At 45.2% G+C, this 24,030-nt stretch overlaps 1 protein-coding gene and 1 long non-coding RNA gene across 2 annotated transcripts in view; both read left to right on the forward strand.

Moving 5' to 3' along the window:
• Positions 1-12,684, forward strand: part of kcnk2b (potassium channel, subfamily K, member 2b) — a 55,880-nt gene extending 43,196 nt beyond the window's left edge. The window contains exons 5-7 of the mRNA XM_082147979.1: positions 7,994-8,216; positions 8,301-8,440; positions 11,553-12,684. Of these exons, the coding sequence (XP_082004105.1) occupies positions 7,994-8,216; positions 8,301-8,440; positions 11,553-11,879 (690 nt within the window). The 3' untranslated portion in view covers positions 11,880-12,684. The remainder of the gene's footprint in view (positions 1-7,993; positions 8,217-8,300; positions 8,441-11,552) is intronic.
• Positions 1-24,030, forward strand: part of LOC309482582 — a 205,320-nt gene that overhangs the window by 161,022 nt on the left and 20,268 nt on the right. The window lies entirely within an intron of this gene.

Below are 24,030 nucleotides of genomic sequence, written 5' to 3' on the forward strand. Positions count from 1 at the left end.
TTCTGGTCCCGCTGCGGACGGACCAACCTCCTTTTTCCTATACATTTCCCATTCCCCTCTGAAATTCAGGCGACTGGAAATGTCAATATTGCAGTGAACAAGCCTGTTGTAATGCACGCAGGCCTGCAATAAACGCCAGCATGTTGACGCTCTCTGTTTCTATGGCAACTTCTCGCTCGTTCAGTTCCAGTAAATGTGACTGTTCCAGTGTATCCTGCAGTAAACAAGTCGGTTCTGTCACCCGCTTGCCTGCACACAAACGCCGTTTTTACGGCTACCCAGATAAATCCCATAAGTGTGAATTTCTCTGGTGTCCCGGCCACGGCCGATGGTGCTTTGTGTGTAAGAAGAATGCCCACTGCCCAGTGCCCATCTCTACACACAAGCACAGCCCGTCACACAGGGCTCGCGCACATGAATCGGCTCAGACCGATTGCGCTTCAAACATGGTGAATGTGCCCACTACCCAGTGCCCACTAACACCACGTTATGCATGTCTCACGGTTTCTGTAAAAACGAAACCAACGTGCACTCGCTTCACGCAAGCGAACGATGCTTTCGGTGTGATAAATGTGCCCGCTGTCCCGCGCCCACATCCACACATAGACATGACAGTTCCCACGGGAACCGCCCAGCCCTCCCCCTCGCGGTTAACCACCGCAGAGGAGTCGAGCGCTGGCAATCTGCCCGCTGTCATCAGCGCGCCCCATGCCTCAAATGTCACGAGCGACACACTTGTGTTGCAGCACACCGAAGCTTCTCCATCGCTGAGCGAGCGGAGCGCGCTTCGTATTCGACCCCTAGCTATCCATGCAGACGCATGGGCAAAGCTACCCGGGGTTTCGAAGTGGGTGCTGAACATTATAGAAAGAGGCTATTCGCTGCAGTTTCGCCGACGCCCTCGCCGCTATGTGGCGCGCGTCGAGACCACGGTAAAAACAGAAGTAGCACATCTACTTCGAGCCGAAGTGACGAAACTATTGAGCAAAGGGGCCATAGAACCTCTCTCTCAAGATCAGAGCGAGGGAGGGCTATACAGCAGATACTTCCTGGTACCGAAAAAAGACGGGGGTCTCAGACCCATACTAGATCTAAGGCAACTGAACAAAGTGCTTGTGAAGCGACAGTTCAGGATGCTCACGACCAGGCAAATCCTTGTGCAGATTCGCCAAGGAGATTGGTTTGTGTCAATAGATCTGAAAGACGCGTATTTTCAAATACAGATAGCGTCCCGTCACAGGCGATATTTGAGATTCGCCTTCGAGGGCCAGGCATATCAGTACACAGTCCTGCCGTTCGGTTTGTCCCTAGCACCCCGTACATTTACGAAGTGCATGGACGCGGCGCTCGCACCCCTCAGAATGAGAGGCATGCGAGTGCTGAATTATTTGGACGATTGGCTGATTCTAGCGCAATCTCGCGCAGTGCTCATAGAACACACGACCATTTTACTCGATCACCTCGAGGATTTGGGTCTGAGTGTCAATTGGGCGAAGAGCTCCCTGTCACCCAGTCAGAAAATATCTTTCCTGGGCACAGAACTGGACTCACTATCCATGATAGCGCGACTATCACAACAGCGCGCGGTAGACATTCGACGCACAGCGAACTCTTTTCGCTGCGGCGCGTCTGTCCCGCTCAAAAGATTTCAGAAGATGCTAGGTCTCATGGCCTCAGCATCGTCAGTACTCCAGCTGGGTCTGCTCCGCATGCGCCCGCTGCAGTTTTGACTGAAAGCGCGAGTCCCACGCAAAGCGTGGGCACCCGGTTTGCTTCGCCTCAGGGTCAATCAGAAATGCGTTACAGCTCTGAAACCCTGGAAAGCGAACGACTGGTACCAATCAGGTGTAAGCCTGGGGACTTCCTCGAGGGTGAAAGTGGTGTCCACGGACGCGTCCACCTCGGGATGGGGAGCGCTGCTCGAGGGCAGACCGTTCTTCGGCCAGTGGTCAGAACGGGAGAAGCTCCTGCACATAAACTGCCTCGAAATGCTGGCAGTAGACAACGCGCTGACGCGTTTTTGTCCCCAAATAAAAGGTCACCATGTCTTGGTCCGTTCGGACAACATGTCTGTGGTATCCTACATAAATCGCCAGGGCGGCATCAGATCCGAGAAACTGTACAGGCTGGCAGAACGCCTCCTGGTATGGGCTCAGTGCAACCTGCGCTCGCTCAGAGCAGCGCACGTGCCAGGGATCATGAATATAGGACCAGACAGACTGTCCAGGAACAATGTTCCGGCAGGCGAATGGTCCCTACACCCACAGACAGTCCAACTGCTGTGGAAGAAATTCGGCAGAGCGGAAGTGGACCTGTTTGCGTCTCAAGAAAACGCTCACTGTCAAGAATTTTTCTCCAAGAGCAGGAGCGCGCTGTCCCATGTGTGGCCCCGCCGCCCGCTCTATGCTTTTCCCCCCGTCTCTCTCCTGCCTCAGGTGATAGAACGGATCAGGGAAGAAGGATGCTCAGTACTGCTGGTAGCACCGTTCTGGAAAAACCAACCTTGGTTCCCAGCCGTGATGCAGTTAGCAAGTACTGCCCCGTGGCCAGTACCAGTGAGGAGAGATCTCCTCTCACAGGCCCGCGGCTCGATCTGGCATCCTCACCCGGATCTATGGTCCCTTCATGTCTGGGCCATCAACGGGTACATGTTGGACTCCCTAAAGGAGTATTAAACACGATCACGCAGGCTAGAGCTCCGTCTACAAGACGACTCTATTCTTCGAAATGGTCAGTGTTTTCGGGCTGGTGCACAGCCCGTGGTGTGTCACCCACAAATTGTGATGTGACGGAGGTGCTTTCCTTCCTACAAGAGCTGTTGGATGGGGGCAGGGCCCCCTCCACGCTCAAAGTTTATGTGGCGGCTATAGCAGCGTTCTCAGAAACAACGCTTGGTCAGTCAATAGGAAGGAACGATTTAGTCATCCGCTTCCTTAAAGGAGCTAAGAGACTGAATCCTCCCAGACCTCCCTCAGTCCCCGTATGGGACCTTTCTACGGTTCTGGAAGCCATGAAAGGTGCGCCATTTGAGCCTTTACAGTCAATCGATTTGAAACACCTGTCTTTCAAAACGGTGTTTTTGCTGGCTCTCGCTTCGGTGAAGCGCATAGGGGATCTGCACGCGCTCTCTGTGAGCGCGGCGTGCATGGAGTTTGGGCCCAATGACTCAAAAGTTATACTCAAACCTAAGCACGGTTATGTTCCAAAATCCCTCAACACACCGTTTAGGGCGCAGATTATCTCTCTGTCAGCCCTACCGGTCCCTGATGAGGAAAGAGACGCGAGCCTCCTTTGCCCAGTCAGGGCATTACGAGCTTATGTGTCTCGCTCGTCTGTTTTCAGACAGACGGAACAGCTCTTTGTTTCGTTTAGCGGACGTTCTAAGGGACTAGCCGCGTCGAAACAGAGCCTATCCAGATGGATAGTTGATGCTATAGCGCTGGCATACGCCTCCAAGGGCATGCAGTGCCCTTTGGGTGTCAGAGCGCATTCCACAAGAGGCATGGCCTCTTCGTGGGCTTGGTCAAGTGGGATTGCCTTGCAAGATATTTGTATGGCGGCAGGCTGGGCCTCCCCGTCTACATTTATAAGGTTTTGTAACCTAGAGGTTCCCGCCCTGCAGGCCAGGCTGCTGTCGGTCTAAACTACCAGTATTATCTGACCTGATGCGTTCAGCTCAGAATGCTGCGTTTACTGAGCACAGCTCAATTTTCGACAGTTTAAAGCTGGGCAAACTGTGTAAGACCCACATTTTTTTCCCATCAGTTCAGGCCGTACCCCGCCCTGTCTGTATGATGAAATTTGCGTCCCTTCAACGCTACTTTATGTGGAAAAGTGAGGCTGCACCCCTCCTTCTTCCCGGACTCTCTGTGAGTTCACTGAGTTATTGTGCACTATATGTACCCCGGGCTTTCGCCCTTGGGTCTTTGGTGTCAGATCTCAGCATGCACGGCGTTTTACACTGGGTCCCCTAGCGTAAGATATCTTACGCAGTACGAGAGACCTCTCGTAAGAGAACGTACTCGGTTACTAACGTAACCTCGGTTCTCTCTAGAAGAGGGAACGAGTACTGCGTATCTTGCCGTGCATGCACACGCTCTGGTTGCTTCGATGATGAAAAACCAGATAATAGCTGCCTGCGAGCGATATTTATAGGCCTAGACCACGCCCATTTCGGCGGGACGTGACGCAGCGGGCGCGAAGTGCCCTGATTGGGTCTGACGTCACGCCAGGCCTCGCTCGATAGGCTGCTGCAGTTGCCGCAGAGCAGCCAATAGGCGCGCGAGCTGTCTCGCCTATGTCTGCATTGCTGCTGCAACGCGTTTTGCATTATTACAAAATTAAGGATAATTTTTGGCTTCAATATCTCGCGGAAAAGGATTTTCCCCTAGCGTAAGATATCTTACGCAGTACTCGTTCCCTCTTCTAGAGAGAACCGAGGTTACGTTAGTAACCGAGTACGTTCTTAACCAACTTTCCACTTTTTTAAATAAAAACAATATTTTTAATACATTCCAGTCGGGTTTCCGACCTCAGCATAGTACTGAAACTGCCCTTCTCAAGGTGACCAATGGCTTTTGTCGGTAGATTCTGGGAACTGTGCTGCCTTAGTGCTGCTGGATCTGAGTGCAGCCTTCGATACAGTGGATCATGGGATTCTCCTTGAGCGTCTGAGTCTGTGGGTGGGCATTAGGGGGATTGTATACGCTGATTTCACGCAGCCGCCATTTTGAAATCGAAAGTGAGGCTCAGGTGGGAAGAACCCCGGAAGAAAAGATAAACAACAATGCCTTGGATTACCAACCTGAAGCTGCTGCCGCGATTTACACTATTGGATGTTAATATTCAATATAGGATATATATATAGTTCATTCCTGCTTCTTTTTTTACATTCTGAATTATATATAAAAAAAATATTTTATTTATAAATGAATTTCACTGTATATAGTCTAAAGTATGAAAGAAATGTATGTACATTTTTAGAATTGACACAACATCATTAAACACAACAATATGCCATCGCATTCACGACTCTCCTGTGATTAAAGGCGACACTTCCGGTTTTCTTCCCACCGGAGCCTCGCTTTCGATTTCAAAATAACGGCTGCGTGAAATCAGCGTATTAAGGTGGTTTACATCGTATTTACAGGGGAGAACCTTTGCGGTGGAAATAGGGAGCTCTCGTTTCCTCCACTCGTCCCATCATCTCTGGGATCCCTCAAGGTTCGTGTCTCGGCCCTGTCTTGTTTTCCTTATATATGCTCCCTCTGGGATTAATCTGTCAAAAGTATGGTGTAGCATTGTTATGCAGATGATTCTGATGATTGTCTCTTCCTTTGAAATCGAATGACATCTCGAAATGGTCAGTTTTGCTTGACTGTCTGGACAAAATAAAGCTGTGGATGGCATCAAGTTTCCTTAAGTTGAACGAATCTAAATACGAAGTGGTGATTTTTGGCCCACCAAAGCTAGCAAATCAGATTGCACTTGACTTGGGCCCTTTAGCCTCTAATGTTAATACTCAGGTGAGGAGCCTTGGTGTGATTTTTGATTCCGAACAGAAATTCGATAAACAAATAAATGCTGTGGTTAATGGTAGGTTTTTTCAATTGAGGGGCATTGCCAAATTGAAAGGCTTCCTGAATTTCAAAGATATGGAAACTGTGATCCATGCATTCATTTCGTCCAGATTGGATTACTGTAATTTCTTTATTTGGGGTTGTCTAAGAAGTTGCTTTCATGGCTGCAACTGGTGCAGAATGCTGCGTCCAGTCTGTTGACTGGCACCAGGAAATGTTCCAGTATCTCTCTGGTGCTGGCTACTCTGCACTGGCTCCCTGTTGAGTATAGGGTGCAATTCAAGGTCCTTTTAATGGTTTTTAAAGGTTTACATGGGCTTGCCCCTGTATATATTTCTAGTTTGTTACAGCATCATGTTGCTGCTAGACCACTAAGATCCTCTCAAAGCTTTATTTTAAATGTTCCAAAATCTCGGTTAAAAACAAAGGGAGATCGTGCGGTAGCAGCACCTTGCTTTGGAATAGTCTCCCTTTACACATTAAATCCTGTGATTCCATGGAGTGTTTTAAATCTAGGTTGAAGACCCATCTCTTCTCTGCTGCTTTTAACTGTTTTTAGCTACATGTGGTTCATTTAGTGCTTCGTTTTGTTTTATGGTGTGTTTGTCTATATGTGTTGTAAGTTCGGGTCTGTAAAGCACTTTGGTCAACTCGTGTTGTTTTTAAATGTGCTTTAGAAATAAAAACGATTGATTGAATATAAACCACCACTGAGCAAGCCAAAGAGCGACAGTGGCAAGGAACCAAAACCCCATCTGCTGATATTAGTAGAGAACGAAACCTTGAGAGAAACCAGGCAAACAGCTGATTCACACATGCCCTGAGGACCCTGGGCCTGATTCCATCTGGCCATCTCGTAGCACTTCTCAATGCTTTATCTCTCCCCATTTATTCATTGCTGCTGGTCAACAAAGTTAGCCCAACAACTACACTCTAAAAAGAAATTCAGGGGACCTATTACTACAACTTAAATACATGCATGGTTGTACGTTCAATTATAAATGATTGAATTAAACCTAATAAGTGCAAACATTATTTTAAGTTCTGTTGACATAATAATGTTGATCATTATATCAACTTTAACTGTAATTTCTGGGTTAATTAATGAAATTTTAGATAACAAATGAAATAGTTGATAACTTGAAAATTGAGCAGTGGATTTGTAGTTTTTAGAGAGTAGAATGGCACATATAAATGTTTATGTGCCTAGTATTTTTCTTTCAAATAGCTATTGCAACAAGCTACATACCTGTGTATTTGTATTATAAATTATTTGTGACCTTGGAGGCCCCAGTCATATTTCAGCTCTAGGATATCAAAGTCTTGGACATGTCTTGTTTCTTTACGTTATCTTTTACAGTATTCGGTGGATTTTTTTTACATTTCTGCCTCCATCTGTTTGTTATATATGACCCGTGCTGGCAAAATTAGTTGAAATGTCAAAAATGAAAAAAGAGTGAATTTTTTTTTTTTTTTTTACCGATCCCAATGTTCCAAATAGCAATTAAATTCTGTTTTTTCGGCTCGCTTCTCGACGACAGGCGCTTCCCCTCAGCACAAGCTTGGTATTGTTTTAAAGTGCAGCATTCCAACTTTGTGAATATTCTTAGCGAATTCTCGATGGCATGAGTCTGACTCTGAACCAATGAAATGTGATTTTCAAACTCATGCTGATGTAAACAAAACGATCTTACTCGAACTGACTTACAATCCGAAGCATGTGCACAACAGACAGTGCGCAATCCCGATATACACATAGATACAGAATTACAGAATTTCAAAATATCACTTTCTTAGTGAGTATTCACTTATCTGTCAAATCTGGGGGAAAAAAATGTCATAAGTGAACGTTTGGTTACCTGTTGAGGAAAAACATCCGATGTGTAACATTTATATTAGATCCAAGTGGTACAGTAGGTCTTAATATATATAGGCTGTGTGTTTCATTAATGTTAATCAAACAATTGTGGTCTCATGAAAAAAATTAAAATCCTATAGATATTTGGTTTTGACTTGGTGTGTGCCAAAATTGGTGTTTTTTTACCAGGGATTGTAAGGTATGTTTGCTAGGTGATTTTGTTTTGGAACCTTTAGAAAACTTTAACTCGATTTTTCTCAAAATTGACTTTGTGGACTCTATTGACTTTTTTGTTGAGATTCCAACAAATCATACATAATTTTGAAGGTTGTTCAATATAGAATGGGAATTACAATAACTAATTTTTGAAAATTTTACCATTGCGACTCATTTTGCCAGCACGGGTCACATATTGTATTTCAAATTAGTTTATCAGACTTTCAAATCAAACTGTCCATCCATGGATTGACTAACCCTTTATATATTTATTTATCCATCCATCCATCTATTAACTCCTACATCTTTCCATCCATGCTTTTTTTTTTTCTTTCCTCAGAAGTGGAACGTGAGTCAAACCAAGATCCGTGTGATCTCTACTTTTCTTTTCATTCTCTTTGGTTGTCTCCTCTTCGTCACTCTGCCGGCCGTCATATTCAAACACATTGAGGGCTGGAGTGCGCTGGAGTCCATCTACTTTGTCGTCATTACTTTGACAACCATCGGCTTTGGAGATTTTGTTGCGGGCGAGGGTGAGCGACGCCTCCATGAAGAGAGCAGTGGTGAGCATTAACACAGGACACGCATGACTGCATGTTTGCAGCTGTTTTCAAAAAGGATTCTAGCATTGTGTCTCGTTTGTTCAGGTGGTTCTGAATTGGAGTACTTGGACTATTACAAGCCCCTGGTCTGGTTCTGGATCCTTATTGGTTTAGCATATTTCGCTGCTGTTCTCAGTATGATTGGAGACTGGTTTCGAGTCATATCCAAGAAAACAAAGGAGGAGGTGTGTTCTCATGTGATGCAATAAATGATGCCACCTTCAAACAACATCTGCACCCACAAATCTATGCAATGCTTTAAAGTCAGTTCACCCAAAAATAAAACAAATTTCATAATTTACTCTCCCTCATAAGACTTTTTAGGTTGCACTTTATTTTACAATACATGCACTTACTGTAAAATCCAACAGTTGTTCTAACTAACACTTTTTAGTTAATTTAACTTAATGTCTTAACTTAATTGTAAAAATCTAGTAGTCTCATACTATGGGCCCTATTTTAACGATCTGAAACGCAAGTGTCAAGCGCAAAGCGCAAGTAACTTTGTGGGCGGGTCTCGGCGCTGTTGCTATTTTCCCGGCGGGATAAATGACTCTTGCGCCAGGCACAAATCTAAAATGGGTTGGTCTGAAGTAGCTTCATTATTCATAGGTGTGGTTTGGGCGTAACGTGAAATAAACCAATCAGAGCGTCATCTCACATTCCCTTTAAGAGCAGAGCCGCTTTTTCCATAGCGGATTGCTATTGTAACGGCGGATTTGCCAGACGCGCGCCAGGAGCGGTTCACAGCCAAGGAGAGCAACGCTCTCGTCACGGCCGTAAAAGAGAGAAGTTACATTGAAATGGAGAAACCCACCCAAATTAACTTCAAAAGGTGTACGATAATTTGGGTAAATGTGTAAGCTAGATGTATGCTTTTATAATAAATTGTCTATCTATCTATCTATCTATCTATCTATCTATCTATCGTAATAATGTATGATTTGCAAAAATGAAAACTGCTGCTTCTGTGTAGATGAGAGAATCAAAGTGTATGCGCGTTGTGCACACGCAACATTGATTATGGCCAAGCATGCGCCCTTAAAATAGCATATGAATAACATGCGCAACTGACTTTAAACAATTTTTTCCTGGTTAGTGGCGCAATTGTTTTCTAAACCATCAAAATAGCACGAAGGAACGTTTGCGCCGGAACACGCTTCCTTTTTTGCGCTGAACCGCCCAGGCAGCGCAAGTTTATTCCCTAGTTTAGCGACGTGCTTCTGTGGAGGGAAAAGCGCGCTTTGCGCGGGTGCAAAATAGGAATGATACATGCGTCGGTGTACAAAGTCAATTGCGCTGGGTGCAAGATAGGGCCCTCCACCTTATTTTCTCCGAAAACCAAAGTTTATTTTTTATTATTTGATTGGTTTGAGTGCCATTTTTCAACAACAACAAAAAAAAAAAAAATTCAAGGGAAGGAAATTCTTTATAGATTTTGTACTAATTTCCTCCACTTCTGCAGTTATCTTTCTCTAGTTGCATTCACTCATTTCCCAAAGTCATCTAAATGTTTAATTGTCAATACAACTTAAAACTTTGAGAGAACATCACATAAGCTGACTTCATAAATTGATGTTATTTTTTTCTAAATGGTTTTGTTTGAACTCACCATTATGGTGATTAGTAGTTTTGCACTGGGAACTTCTTTTATATTATTGTAATTATCTTCCTATTGATGCAGCGATGCAACAAGAAATCACAGTTGTTTGATTTCAAAGGAAGCGAAGTAATAAATAGGTTGCTTTTTAAAAGGGACCTAAAGCTTCAAAACGAAATTCTTAACTAGTCTATTTTTCATGTTGAATAATGATAAACACCTTGTGACACTTTTAATTGGGTTGATACAATCCCTTTATTTTCTATTTGGATATTTTCAAACCCTCTATTTTCGTGACAATATCATGCAATTGATCAATGTTGAGTCACACGCCTAACAAAGTACTGGGTAATATAAGGTAACATGGGTTAAGGTTAGGTTTAGGGGTAGGTTCGGGGTTAGTACCTAGTAATTAACCAGTTATTGCAATTACTATAGTAAATACATAGTATGTACATGGGGAACAGGACTGTAAGATAAAGTGCTACCAACTTTCATTCAGATTAATTTGTATTTTTGATTCTAGTCAAGTCAAGTCACATTTATTTATATAGCGCTTTTAACAATATTGTTTCAAAGCAGCTTTACAGTGATAATAGGAAATTACAGTAACAGATAATGTTTTGGCCTTACAGCAGCTGTAGAATAAAGTTATTGTCCAGCTAAAGTTAGTTTTGATTGATTGATTCACTTCCGTTGCAAAGATCATTCATTATTAACTTAGGGGCCGCTAACACAACACCATTCTAACAGAAAACACTCAACGCGCTCCAGCCTGCTCATCCGCACAAAATAGTGCCTAGTGGCTCGAAAACTCGAACCCTGAAATAGATTCCGTGCAAGCCTTGAAATAAAAAAAAAAAGTTATCTCTGCGCAAACCTCAAAAACGCAAACCCGTGAAAATGTGCACGTGCGCATCATTGTTTAGTCTATAGGGATGCGCGTTTCAATATGTGCGCAGGCGTGTAGTCGTTCTTTACAAACTACTTGTCTGGCCTTAAAAATGTATAATAAGTAATTATTTATCGCTTCCGCGTAGCCACGTGAACCGGAATTATCCCTACAACGTTTTATCTGTACAGAGGTAAAGGGAGGGGAAGGAGGCCTTCACAGGGGAGAGACTAGTTGACACTTCAGGACTGCGTTGTCATCGTGTCCGGGTCCTTAATCAGATTTGGATACGGCCTGGATCCGGCGGACTGCGGTAAACCTCGGGATAAACAGAGAGACTAATATTAGTGTAGATGCCATCCTTCTTATGATGTAACAAGTACATCAGGATTTATGGGAAGTGTTCCCAGTTCCGGCTGACCTAATCTATGCAGCCTAACATTGAATTGTTGAAGTTTATAATGTGTTAAGTGTATGCTAGGTCAAAGAGATGTGTTTTTAGTCTAGATTTGAACTGACAGAGTGTGTCTGCTTCCTGGACAATGTTCTACTAAGCATTTAATACGTTTTTAGTGGTATTCTGCGTGATGACTTGTGTTCCTGTAGCTCAACTGATAGAGCACAGCACTAGCAATGCCAAGGGAACAGAATGTATGCGACATAAGTTTGCATACCTTGAATGCACTGTAAAGGTCCTTGCACACTGAGTTTAAAAAAAACATACGGGTCTGGCATGACATGATTTTTGGCGCACTAACCGTTACAAATGTTTTTTAGAATATTAATCTTGTTCTTCTTGTCATAGGTAGGAGAGTTTCGAGCTCATGCCGCTGAATGGACTGCTAACGTGTCCGCTGAGTTTAAGGAGACTCGTCGGCGACTTAGTGTCGACATTTACGACAAATTCCAGCGTGCTGCATCGATCAACCGCAAGCTGTCCGCTGAAATAAACCTCAGCCCACCCATCAATCAGCAGATTACACCAGGGAAACGTGCACATTCAGTTAACCTCGGAGATCAGAGAGAAGAGTTGTATCCCTACACATTTGTACGAAGCGGAAGCTTATACCTCAACGGCCTCATCCCGGATTACGCTGACCATCGAGATATCAGTACAATACAAACAAAATGAACTGGAACTAAAGGCATTCACCGACAAACTGTGAGAGCAAAAAAATATAGGATTTATAAGGAAGGATAAGACAAAAGGAAAAATGAGAGGACAAAGACAAGACCATACATCGTATGTAAAGAAAATAGAATGACACCATTGTGTGGACAAAGAGCATTGTGCTCCATTGACGGCCATGCAAAAATAGCCATGTGTTCTGATTAAATAATGAGTTATTTGTAATATATATGATTATAGTTACATATTAATATACTGTAGATGCTTCACGAGTGCCGCCCCCTTTTTTTTGGGATAGCTCTAAAATGCATGAAAGGTTTTTTTTATTATGTTTTTTTATCATTCTTCTGCAAGAATAGTCAGTATAGACAGCATTTACGTGACATTTACTGGATGTCAGCATTCCGGGACTGCATGAGGCAGCCGGGCACCTGCAATGGAAACAGAGAGCTCTCTCAAGTCTACCACACTCCAAGACAATGTCTGCAAAGCCCAGCACATAATGAAGGCACAACATCACACAAGTCTTTTGTACTACTCTGTCCCAACTGCAGGCATACACTGCAGCGAGGGAGTGAGGAAATTCATTGACATCATAAGTTGAACATTCCCAACCATCCATGACCAGATGCACAGAGGCACAGTCAAAAGGTAAGTGAATGTGATTATAACAGTCCTGCCCTCAGTCATGTCAAAATGATCGTATTTATGAGATTAGTAAACATGAACACCACCACAATGTCATCATAACTAGTGGGAGACTTTTTTTTTTTTACTTTTTTTTTTATTCTTAAAGCAATTGTTCACTTCAAAATGAAAATTCTATCATCATTTACTCACCCTCAAGTTGTTTCAAACTTGTATGAATTTCCAAACAGTTGTCGACCCCATTAACTTCCATAGTACAATCTACTATGGAAGTCATTGGGGTCCATCAACTGTCTGGTTACCGACATTCTTCTGTTGAACACAAAAGAAGATATTTTGAAGAAAGAAATGTATACAGGCTTGACACAACTTGAGGGTGAGTAAAAGATGACAGAATTTTCATTTTGAAGTCAACTATTCCTTTAAGCTTTTCTAAAAAGGGTCACAACACATGTATTGTTCCCTCCCTTTCAAAAATGGCCACGAACAGCCAGAGTGTAATACGTTTTTTTTTATTTATTTTTTTATAGATGATCAGGGAACTAACTTCCCTGAAGTATAACAATAAAATAAAATGATGCACTTGTGGCAATTTATTTATGTGTACATTTCTCTATTTCACCATAATTTTTATGGTTCCACAGAGTCATTTACACTACGCTCTCTCGTCTCATGTCTTGTAATCTGATTTTGTGTGTTAATCTATTTAATTACTTCAAGAATATAGCTGTGATCCGTACTCAAAATTCAAAATCCTTTTAGTCACTTTATTTTACAGGGGAATAATATAACAGACGTTACGGCTTGCGGGACTTCTTCAGTGTGTTGAATTCTCTAATCCCTCCACCCACTAATTAAACAATTAATTAAGACTAACTTTTACACTAAGCACAATAATCTCCACTTACTCTCAGACTGGGACATAGTGGTGCATGGTGATGGAAGAAAACGCCTCGGTTACGACTGTAACCTCGGTTCCCTGAAGAGGGAACGAGCGTTGCGTCGAAAAGCTGACGCTATGGGAACGCTTTGCGTGATGACGTCTTGAAGCACATGTAAAATCAGTCCAATGGTGTGGCGGAACGTCAGAGGCGGGTGACGTCACGTACCAGGAAGCTATAAAAGCCGGCCCGAAACAGAAAACGAAAGCTTCGTAAAGTCTGAAGTCGCGCTGACAGGCATGAAGGAGATATGGCAAGGCGACGCAACGCTCGTTCCCTCTTCAGGGAACCGAGGTTACAGTCGTAACCGAGGCGTTCCCTTTCAAGGGAACTCCCGTTGCGTCGAAAAGCTGACGCTATGGGAACGTCTATACCAACGCCTCCATAGCTACAAATGTCTGTCCTGTGTGTAATCATGTGAGCAGCACTAAGAAGACAAAACATGAGACCCTAGAGTAGAGTCTAAATCCAGAGAGTAGAACCTGACGAAGGTGTGCGGTGAGGACCAGCCTGCCGCATCACAGACGTCCTGTAACGATACTCCTGATATAAGGGCCTTAGAGGCCGCCATACTCCTAGTAGAGAGCGACCGGACAGCCAAAGGAGAAGGCTGTCCAGCCGCCTCATAAGCCAGTGAGATAGTCTCAACCACCCACTTGCTCATCCTTTGCTTAGACACTGGACCTCCCTTGTTAGGGGAGCAAAAGTCACTTTTACGCCACAGGGCAGCTCTGTGGACATACGCGTCTAACGCCCGAACAGGGCAAAGCAAATTATTCGCCTCCTGGTCCGATTTCGAAAGGGAGGAGGACCTCCAAGTGGTCCACCCAAAGGACTGTGGTAAGCACCTATGGCTGCCACATAGACCTTTAAAGTGGACGGGGTCAGACCTGCAGTGAACCGTTCCTGCAGGAACTCCAGCACTGTACCAATTGGGCAGTGGACTGGGTCCAACCGACGGTCACTACACCAAGAAGTGAATACTCTCCACTTCAGGGCATAAAGTTTCCTCGTGGAGGGAGCTCTGGACTGTAGAATGGTCTCAACAACCTCGGTTGAGAGACCTGACTCTATGAGCTGGGCCCCCTCAGAGGCCAAGCCCACAGGTTCCACAGTTCTGGCCGAGGGTGAAATATCGAGCCCTCTGCCTGGGACAGAAGGTCCCTCCTGACGGGTAACTCCAGAGGATGCCCGTCGAGGAGGGACACAAGATCGGGAAACCATACTCTGCCCGGCCAGCGCGGGGCTATAAAAAGCAGGCAAACCCGGTCCCTGCGAACTCTTTCCAGAACTCCCGGGAGCAGAGCAACTGGGGGAAAGGCGTACAGACGTAGCCTCGGCCACGTCTGTACCATAGCATCCAGTCCCAGAGGAGCTGGATGCGTGAAAGAGAACCAAAGTGGACAGTGAGACGTCTCTCGAGACGCAAACAGATCCACTTATAATTTCCATATCAGCTCCACCACCTCGGGGGTGGAGCCACCATTCCCCGGGCCTCGGCCCCTGTCTCGACAGAGTGTCTGCTCCTATATTCTGGACCCCGGGGATGTAGGCTGCCTTGAGTGACAGCAACTTCCCCTGGGACCACAAGAGGATATGGCATGCCAGCGCAAACCCCCTTGATATAGGCGACTACCGACGTGTTGTCCGTATGTACTACACATGGTGTCCCCTGAGACCTGTGATAAAGCTCCTCAGAGCCCAGAAGACAGCTAACATCTCTAGGCTATAGAATGCCAGGAACGATGATGGTCTTCCCACAGACCTTGAGATGAGCGACCCTCAGGATCGCTCCCCAACCCGTGAGGGAAGCATCCGTCGTTAGCAGTTTGCGACGACAAGGAGCTCCCAGCACTGGGCCCTGGGACAGGAACCAAGGTTTCTTCCACATAACCAAGGCACGTAGGCATCACCGCGTGACCTTGATTGTGCGAAATGGGTTGCCCCTCGGGGAAAAACCCTCTGGTCCTGAGCCACCACTGCAGGGGCCTCATGTGCAGCAGTCCAAAAGGTATCCCGTTGGAAGCTGCTGCCATGAGACCCAACAGTCTCTGGAACTGTTTGACAGTGAGTAGCTGGCCTAGCTTTACACTTCTCACAGCTGCCAGGATGGAATCGAAGCGTGGCGATGACAGGCGCGCCTGCATCGACACTGAATCCCAAACCACGCCTAAAAAAGTGGTCCTCTAAAATGGAGAAAGCACACTCTTCTTGGCGTTCAGCCGTAACCCCAACTCTTTCATATGGGCGAGAACAACATCTCGATGTTGAACCGCCATCTAATGCGACTGAGCTAAAATCAACCAATCGTCGATGTAGTTCGTGATGCGAATACCCCGGAGGCGCAGAGGCGCCAGAGCTGCATCCCCGCATTTGGTGAAAGTGCGGGGTGATAAAGCTAGGCCGAATGGAAGAACTCGATATTGGTATGCTTTGCCCCCGAAAGCAAACCTCAGGAACTTCCAATGACACGGACGGATGGAAATATGCGTCCTTGAGGTCTATCGTGACAAACCAGTCCTCGGACCTGATCTGTGGCACGATTTGTCTCAAGGTTAACATTTTGAACTTGAGCTGCATGTACTCGTACAGAACTCGAAGATCTAAAATGGGACGCAATCCCCCGTCCTTTTTTGGAACTATGAAGTACCGGTTGTAAAACCCGGTTTCCCTGTTGGAGGGGGGTACATATTCTATGGCCCCTTTCTCTAACAGAGTGTTTACTTCCTGTTCCATAACCAGAACCTGCTCGGGGCCCACCACTGTGGGCAGGACCCCCATAAACCGCGGTGGGCGTTAATAGAATTGTATCTAATACCCTTTTTCCACGGTCTGCAGGACCCAACGAGAAACATTTGACAGTAGCTTCCACGCTGTCAAAGATTCTACTAGAGGTACCAGTCTCTCGAGACTGGTTTCTGGATTTTGTTGCTGTTGAGTAGTCGGTTCGTCGCCCTGTAACGGCGCACCGGCAGGGAACGACCAAACAGACTGCTCCAGCACCCTCCTCAGAGGGGGCGGGCATCCCGAGGCCACTACGTTTCCGGGTGGACCTTGAGATATGTGCTCGCCGGAGACCGCTGCGCCCTGTAACACCGGAGGCGGCAGGGTTGGCAGAACGGTCCCCTGAGGGCACCGAAGAGAGACGGCACCGTATTTTTCTCCTGCTGTTGAGTAGTCGGTTCGTCGCCCTGTAACGGCGCACCGGCAGGGAACGACCAAACAGACTGCTCTAGCACCCTCCTCAGAGGGGGCGGGCATCCCGAGGCCACTACGTTTCCGGGTGGACCTTGAGATATGTGCTCGCCGGAGACCGCTGCGCCCTGTAACACCAGAGGTGGCAGGGTTGGCAGAACGGTCCCCTGAGGGCACCGAAGAGAGACGGGCACCGTGAAAAGAGGTGTTAACCGCTCTGTTTCGGGGGGACTACCCTCATTTGTCCTGAGCCCTCAGACATCAGGACTTTTTCCCAGCAGCCTTCTTGGCGGTAATAACGGTCCGCAGATCCGTTTTACCCCTCGAAGACTGCTGGGTTTGAGAGCGCCCTCCGTGTCCCCGAGATTTTTGTGGGGGAGCACGAGAGGACACACTCTGTTTTTGAGTGGCACGATGTTCAGCGCTCTTTTTAGAGGAGTGAGGCTGCTCCCGCTCAGCAGCCTCAATGAAAGAACGGCGGGGGAGAAGTTTTTGTAATGCAGCTGCCTGTTTAGCAGCTTCCTGAGATTTAGCTACCGCACTGTTTACTGCATCACCAAATAAACCAACAGTGGAAACCGGAGCATCTAAGAGAACGTGCTTTTCTTTCTCTTTTATATCGCTCAAATTGAGCCACAGATGCCTCTCAGTGGCCACCAGGGCTGCCATAGACCGCCCGATTGATTTAGCGGTCTCCTTGGTGGCCCTGAGAGACAGATCTGTGGCTCTGCGTAGTTCAGCCACTGTGTCAGGACCAATTCCCCCGCCCTCCTCTAAATCCCCCAATAATTCTGCCTGATAGGCTTGCATAATAGACATCGTATGCAGACACGCTGCAGCTTGACCAGCGGCTGCATACGATTTATGAACCAGAGATGATGTGAATCTTACTGGCTTAGAGGGAAGTGAAGGAGCTTTCAGGGAAGATGCCGTTGCTGGAGAGAGATAGCTCGCAAGCGTCTCCTCCACCTTCGGCATCTCCCCATAACCATATTCTTTATATTTGTGAATGGAAGAATAGTGGGATGTTTGTGGTGCATACACTCTGTATGAAACCGGTTTTCCCCCCGATTTCGACACCTCGGTGTGGAGATCGGGGAAAAACGGAAGGCTTCTTCGCTGAGGCTGTGTACGAGATGGCAGGAAGCGTTCGTCGAGCTTACTTTTCGAACGAACGTCCTGCCTATCCTCTGGCCACTCAATAGATAGTCTGTCAACTGCTCTAGTAATAACATCGAGCAGTTCCTCAAACGCATGAGACTGAGGTGGCGAATCCTCAGACTCAGCTTCAATACTCACAACATCCAACTCCTCAGAGCTGGACAGTTGCAGTATTGGTGCCTCTATCGGGGGGGAAGAAACCGCAATGCGTGCTTCCACACCCTGATGAGAGGCACTGGATCTGTCAGATTGATGCTGAGATAAGGCAGAGCCCGTCTCAACATCCACTGACAGATCCATTTGCGAACCCCAGGTCTGAGATCGCCGCCGAGCCTCAGCCGCGGCGGGACCCGAGCCCTGGGGAACGCGATCGGGATTGAACCGAGCCAAGCGGGATCGGAGCGTGCGCAATGGAAGCGCGTCGCAATGCACACAGTCACCACCCTCGAGTGCTGACTGGGCATGCTCCTCACCCAAACAAACAACACAAAGAGTGTGAGTATCACCTCCCGTTAAATAACGCGGGCAGGGATGGACACACACTCTAAACTGCTGCTTGCTCGCCATACTGAATATATATATATAATATAGACAGACAACACCAAATAACAAGGACAGATTCAACACAGAGCGCAACTGAAGACTCAGAAAGCTTTCGTTTTCTGTTTCGGGCCGGCTTTTATAGCTTCCTGGTACGTGACGTCACCCGCCTCTGACGTTCCGCCACACCATTGGACTGATTTTACATGTGCTTCAAGACGTCATCACGCAAAGCGTTCCCATAGCGTCAGCTTTTCGACGCAACGGGAGTTCCCTTGAAAGGGAACTGCATTGCTCCCATTATAATCAACAAAGCTTGTAACACTGAAAGTATTTGTTGTGGCAGTGCAGCTTGTTTGCCCCAATCCTGTTTTTGATGTGCTGCGTTACTATACTCCCAGCACTTTTTTTATGAGAAAAGAAATCACTGTCAGGCCAACTGAGATTTCGGTATGGAGATAAAGGTTAGATCATGGTTTTCCAGGGTTGCCAACTCTCAAGCATTTGGCGTTAGATACTCACACTCTCACACTGCCCAAGTAAATCTCATGTCAAATTAAAAAAGCCAACGTGCTACACACACCGTTGGGTGTATGACATCAAGAATGCTTTGCTTTCGAGTCACTCTTGCTGTATTTTGATGTCATATGCCATTCGGTTTGCGCAGCACCACATGAAGTCGAACGCACGTATTGACAAGGTATGATTTTTAATTAAACCAATGAAGACCTGCAACCTCTTAATTGAACCAGTCTGTACCAATCACATTTTCCCCACACCGTACAGGGTCACTGTATATAATACCCACCTGCGTGACAATCACCGAATATGTTTAGGTGGCCTTGTGAAACGTATTATTTGTGCACACAAACGTCTCAGTTACATATGTAACCCTCGTTCCCTGAAGGAGGGAACAGAGACACCACGTCGGACTGACCGACGAATAGGAATCTCGCTAGAGAGGCCAATATAGTTCAAGTGTAACTAATTCTCTCATGGGAACAAGGACCACCCCTGTGACTTTCGTGAAGACATGGGGAGACAGGGTCAGCCTGAAGGGCAGGACCTTGTACTGATGTGCTCGACCCTCGAATGCAAAGCGCAGAAATTGCATGTGTTGAGGTAGAATCGAGACATGAAAGTATGAGTCCTTCAGGTCGATCGCTGCAAACCAATCTTGGGGATGGATGCATTCGAAAATGAGTTTCTGCAGGCGAACTGAATCGCATAGCCGAGCCTGATGGTCAGAATGAGCCAGCGAGACGGACTGGGGAGCACTAGCCAGGCTCGTAGAGACTGTGCAAGCGGGACCATAGGCGTACCCGCAGTGGAGCAGCAAGGTGGAACGCAGGGAACCGGCCCGGTGGCAATAGAAAAGGAGATTGAGAGTGGTCCGGTTCTGCACTGTCCACTGCTCTACATGCCCTCTTGGGATCCAGAGATATAGGAAACTGCTATTTTATTGAGAATTTGGGAACAAAAACAAAATGAAACAAAGGATTTTTTTTAAATATTCTTTAAGTGAAATGGAGCAACTGTGTGGAAAAGAGTGCTGGAAAAGAGAGAGTTAAAAGTTCTTAGTAATTCTGAAAATATTACTATAAATTACAGTAACACCTCCCCCTTTGCCTTTCAGACGAGGATCATGTTTATAACATTAATCTTGCGGGCTGGACTCATTTAAAGTAATGTAATCGTTTGGTTTTAGCCAGGTTTCTGTCAAACACAGCACATCTAGATTATTGTCTGTAATCATATCATTAACAATAAGTGCTTTTGAAGTAAGGGATCTAATATTCAGCAACCCAAGCTTTATCATTTGCTCATTTGTATTATATCTGTTTTTTATTTGTTGAACATCAATCAAATTTTTATCCTTAGATGGGTTTGGAAGTTTTTTGTATGTCCTAATTCGGGGAACAGACACAGTCTATATATGATGATATCTAGGTGAAAGAGGCTCTATGTGATGGAATTTATCTGACCTTGGTGACGTGAGACGGCTGGCCGACGGTTTAGCCAGTCAGTCTGCTTCCTGACCTGAGCCCCAGATTGTCATGTTTGAGCTCTAAGACATTGTGCCATATTACTAGAGAGAACCAAAAACTTTTCCAATTGTCTATGAATTCTATATTATTTTGCGGACACCACTTAGACAACCAGCCATTGAGTGAGGACAATCTACTAAGTAGCTCATGGCCTAGTGGTTAGGGAGTTGAACTGGTAACCCAAAGGTTGCTGGTTCGATTCCAGAACCGGTGGGAAATGACTGAGGTGCCCTTGAGCAAGGCACCTAACCCCTAATCGCTCCCCGGGCGCCACACAAAGGCTGCCCGCTGCTCTGGGTGTGTGTATCCACGTTTGCAGTGTCTGTGTGTTAACTACTCACTACTCTGCTCCTAATGTGTGTGCATTAACTTGGATGGGTTAAATGCAGAGGTCAAATTCCAAGTATGGGTTACCATACTTGGCCATCACGTGTCACTTTCACTTTCACTTTCATCACTCCTGCGAACAGGAAGGGTGCCAGAGCAAATTACAGTGCCTGACATCGTACTTGCGAGTGCACACACCTCTTTAACATTAATTTTAGTGATCTCCGACTGGCGGAGCCGAACATCATTAGTGCCGACGTGAATAATAATCTTAGAGAATTTTTTAATTTGCACTTTTAAATTTGCTTTGATGTCAGGCGCTCTGGCTCCCGGCAAACATGTGACTATGGTGGCTGGTGTCTCTATTTTCACGTTCCGTGTAATAAAATCGCCAATAACTAGGGCACATTCAACAGGATTCTGCCAATGCAGCAGGGCAACTTGGTGATGGTGAGGCGCTGTAGTCGGGGGACAAAACACTGCACCGCACCGTTCCGGTTACTACTTCAAATAGATTCTCCCCACTCAATGAAACACCCACTGAGAATCCTCTACAGCCGGAACCAAACCATGTACAGAGTTCACTAAGCTGGACGCATCCAAAGCAGTATCAACATGCAGCAGGGCAACTTGGTGATGGTGAGGCGCTGTAGTCGGGGGACAAAACACCGCACCGCACCGTTCCGGTTACTACTTCAAATAGATTCTCCCCACTCAATGAAACACCCACTGAGAATCCTCTACAGCCGGAACCGAACCATGTACAGAGTTCACTAAGCTGGACGCATCCCTTGCATGCATACTATCCTCGATTAAAGTTTGGATGCGTGTCTCTAGTTCTGAAATCTTCCCCGTCAGCTTGACTATCTCCCTGCATTTATCACATGTAAATCCTGTGCTGACAGAGAAGGCTATGCTAAACATGTTACATGAGGTGCAAGTAACAATAAGAGGAGAAGATGACATGACTCACCGTGTTTGTTGATTGATCCTACTCACCTAAGTTGTTTGATGAACTCATAGAAGGCGCGAGCGCGCGTGAGAAAAAAATAAATAAAGAGTGAATGGATGGCACGCTAACAGGCTAGCGAATTTCTAGCGTGTTGTACTAGTAATAACGAGTTAGATTGAAGCTAGCGATGTCAGGTTAATGTGTGATGTTGAGTAAGTTATATTTAGCAGTATAAACAACAAGGATTGATAGTAAATAATATTTTAAAACAGAAAGATATACGAAGCTTACAGAAGCAAACCAACGCAGCGGCAGGAGCAACGAGGCAGACAAGAGCAATTGATCAGAGCAATCGATGTCCAACGATGTCGATGTTGAAAATGCTCACTTACCAGCTGTGAGAACAGCCTTTCAGCGTTCTCTGAAAGCGCACCACCCACCAGCAGTAAGAACAGATTTCCAGCGCTCTGTTAAAGTGCACCACTCACCAGCTGTCAGAACAGCTTTTTAGTGCTCAATGAGAGAAACCGGACTGCTGCTGTAGTGCCGTAAGACCAAGATCAAACAGAAAGGGTAGAAGAACTGGCTCTGATTCAGAAGACACTCTTCGAAGATTTAAAGCAGGAACAAAGCAAATATGCAAATGATGCAACTATTGCATGCCAATGTGCATTGACTCGTTTAGTTAGACTCGAAGTAGATTGGCCTCTCCAGTGACATTCCTATTCTTCGGTCAGTCCGGCGTGGTGTCGAATGTGACCGACTGAGAGGGAAGCAGATTTACATGTCTAATTTAACTATTATTAATTTGAGTTGTTAATTTTAATATTTAATAATAATACCAGCTGACAGGGCTCCCTGTATGTTTACAGCATTAGTTGAGTTTTTTTTTTTTTTTTTGAGAACATTTTACATGTAGGAACTGTACCTGATATTTATCTGAATTAATTGATATTGAATCAAGATCGGAATCAAATCATAAGCTTATGAATTGAAATTGTGAAATTTGTGTCAAGCACTAATAAATACAGTAGCCTACCAGTCATTGTGCCATGTAAACATTGTAAAATGTTGTCACTAAACGTAATGAAATTCTGAAATTCAAAATGTTTTGACAGTCACAAGACATAGCCTTCCATGAGTGTATATTAGCAGCGTTTATTGTTTGCTTTTGGGATCTCAAGGAGCTTTTGGACCTAGAAAAGGGTGACATTGGACATAATAAGTGAACGTTCAAGACATTCCAGGTTTCTAACCTTCTAACATTGTATTTAGCATTGCTTTGGTGTTCTACAATAGCCCTTTGCTGTATATAGCAATGTATTCTGTTGAAAATAATGTAGGATACAATTATAGCATACAAAACACCCATTTTATTTTTTGCTGATGCATACAGTATCCCCAACTCACAGCTGATCCACGTTAATGAACATGATGGGTCTGTGCAACTTCAACATATGCAGATTAGACAAGCTCAAATCATTGACCTTTTCCACTGCAGACATGAAGGATGATATGAGAAGAGTATTTAGATTTCATTGGGAGAACATACTCACTTTTCTCAGAGGATGCTTAGTGTATAATTGGGAACAGGTGCCTTCAGTTCATGGTTAATTAATTACTGTTTCCCATGGCAACCCTCACAGGCTCGCAGAAGGCCCTCCAGTATGGAGACTGTTTTTATATTATCAGAGGACACATTTGAAACAAAATGATACAAGTGCATCATATGTCAATAAACACTACCAATATTGTTAAATATTATTACATCCTAAATTAACTTTTTCAATTTGAATGTATTTTAAAATGTATTTCTGTAATGTGAAGCTGAATTTTCAGCATCATTACTCCAGTCTTCAGTGTCACATGATCCTTATATATACCTCACTGTCTTGTATGCATGTCTCCTACAGTTTTATCTCCCACTATTGTGAATTTAAGTGGTGGTGTCTCCGTGTAGCCGTTTAATATTCAATCTCTGATTCTCTTCATACAGTGTCTGATTCTCCTGCCCCAGACTGAAAGTCACATGCACAATCCTGACACAAATAGCCTTCCCCACCCAAACCAATCAGACCTCAAGGTACCACCCAAAATGCCCTGTAACATCACAACTACTGTTAATGAACTTACTGAATGCAATGAATTTGTTTACATGATCATTCAATGCAATCCAATTAGACCAAAATATTTAAAATACATGATTTTTGTGTTGATGCCACATTACAGCTCAGTTGAATGTAAATGTATTATTCTGTTTAGCGAGCGCTGCAACCTCTGACATCCAGATCGCTGGGCTGAGACGGAGAGATTGCACAGTTGCCATGGAGATCAGAGACACA

Source organism: Leuciscus leuciscus (assembly GCF_965113295.1).
Source record: "Leuciscus leuciscus genome assembly, chromosome: 19".
Taxonomy (NCBI): domain Eukaryota; kingdom Metazoa; phylum Chordata; class Actinopteri; order Cypriniformes; family Leuciscidae; genus Leuciscus; species Leuciscus leuciscus.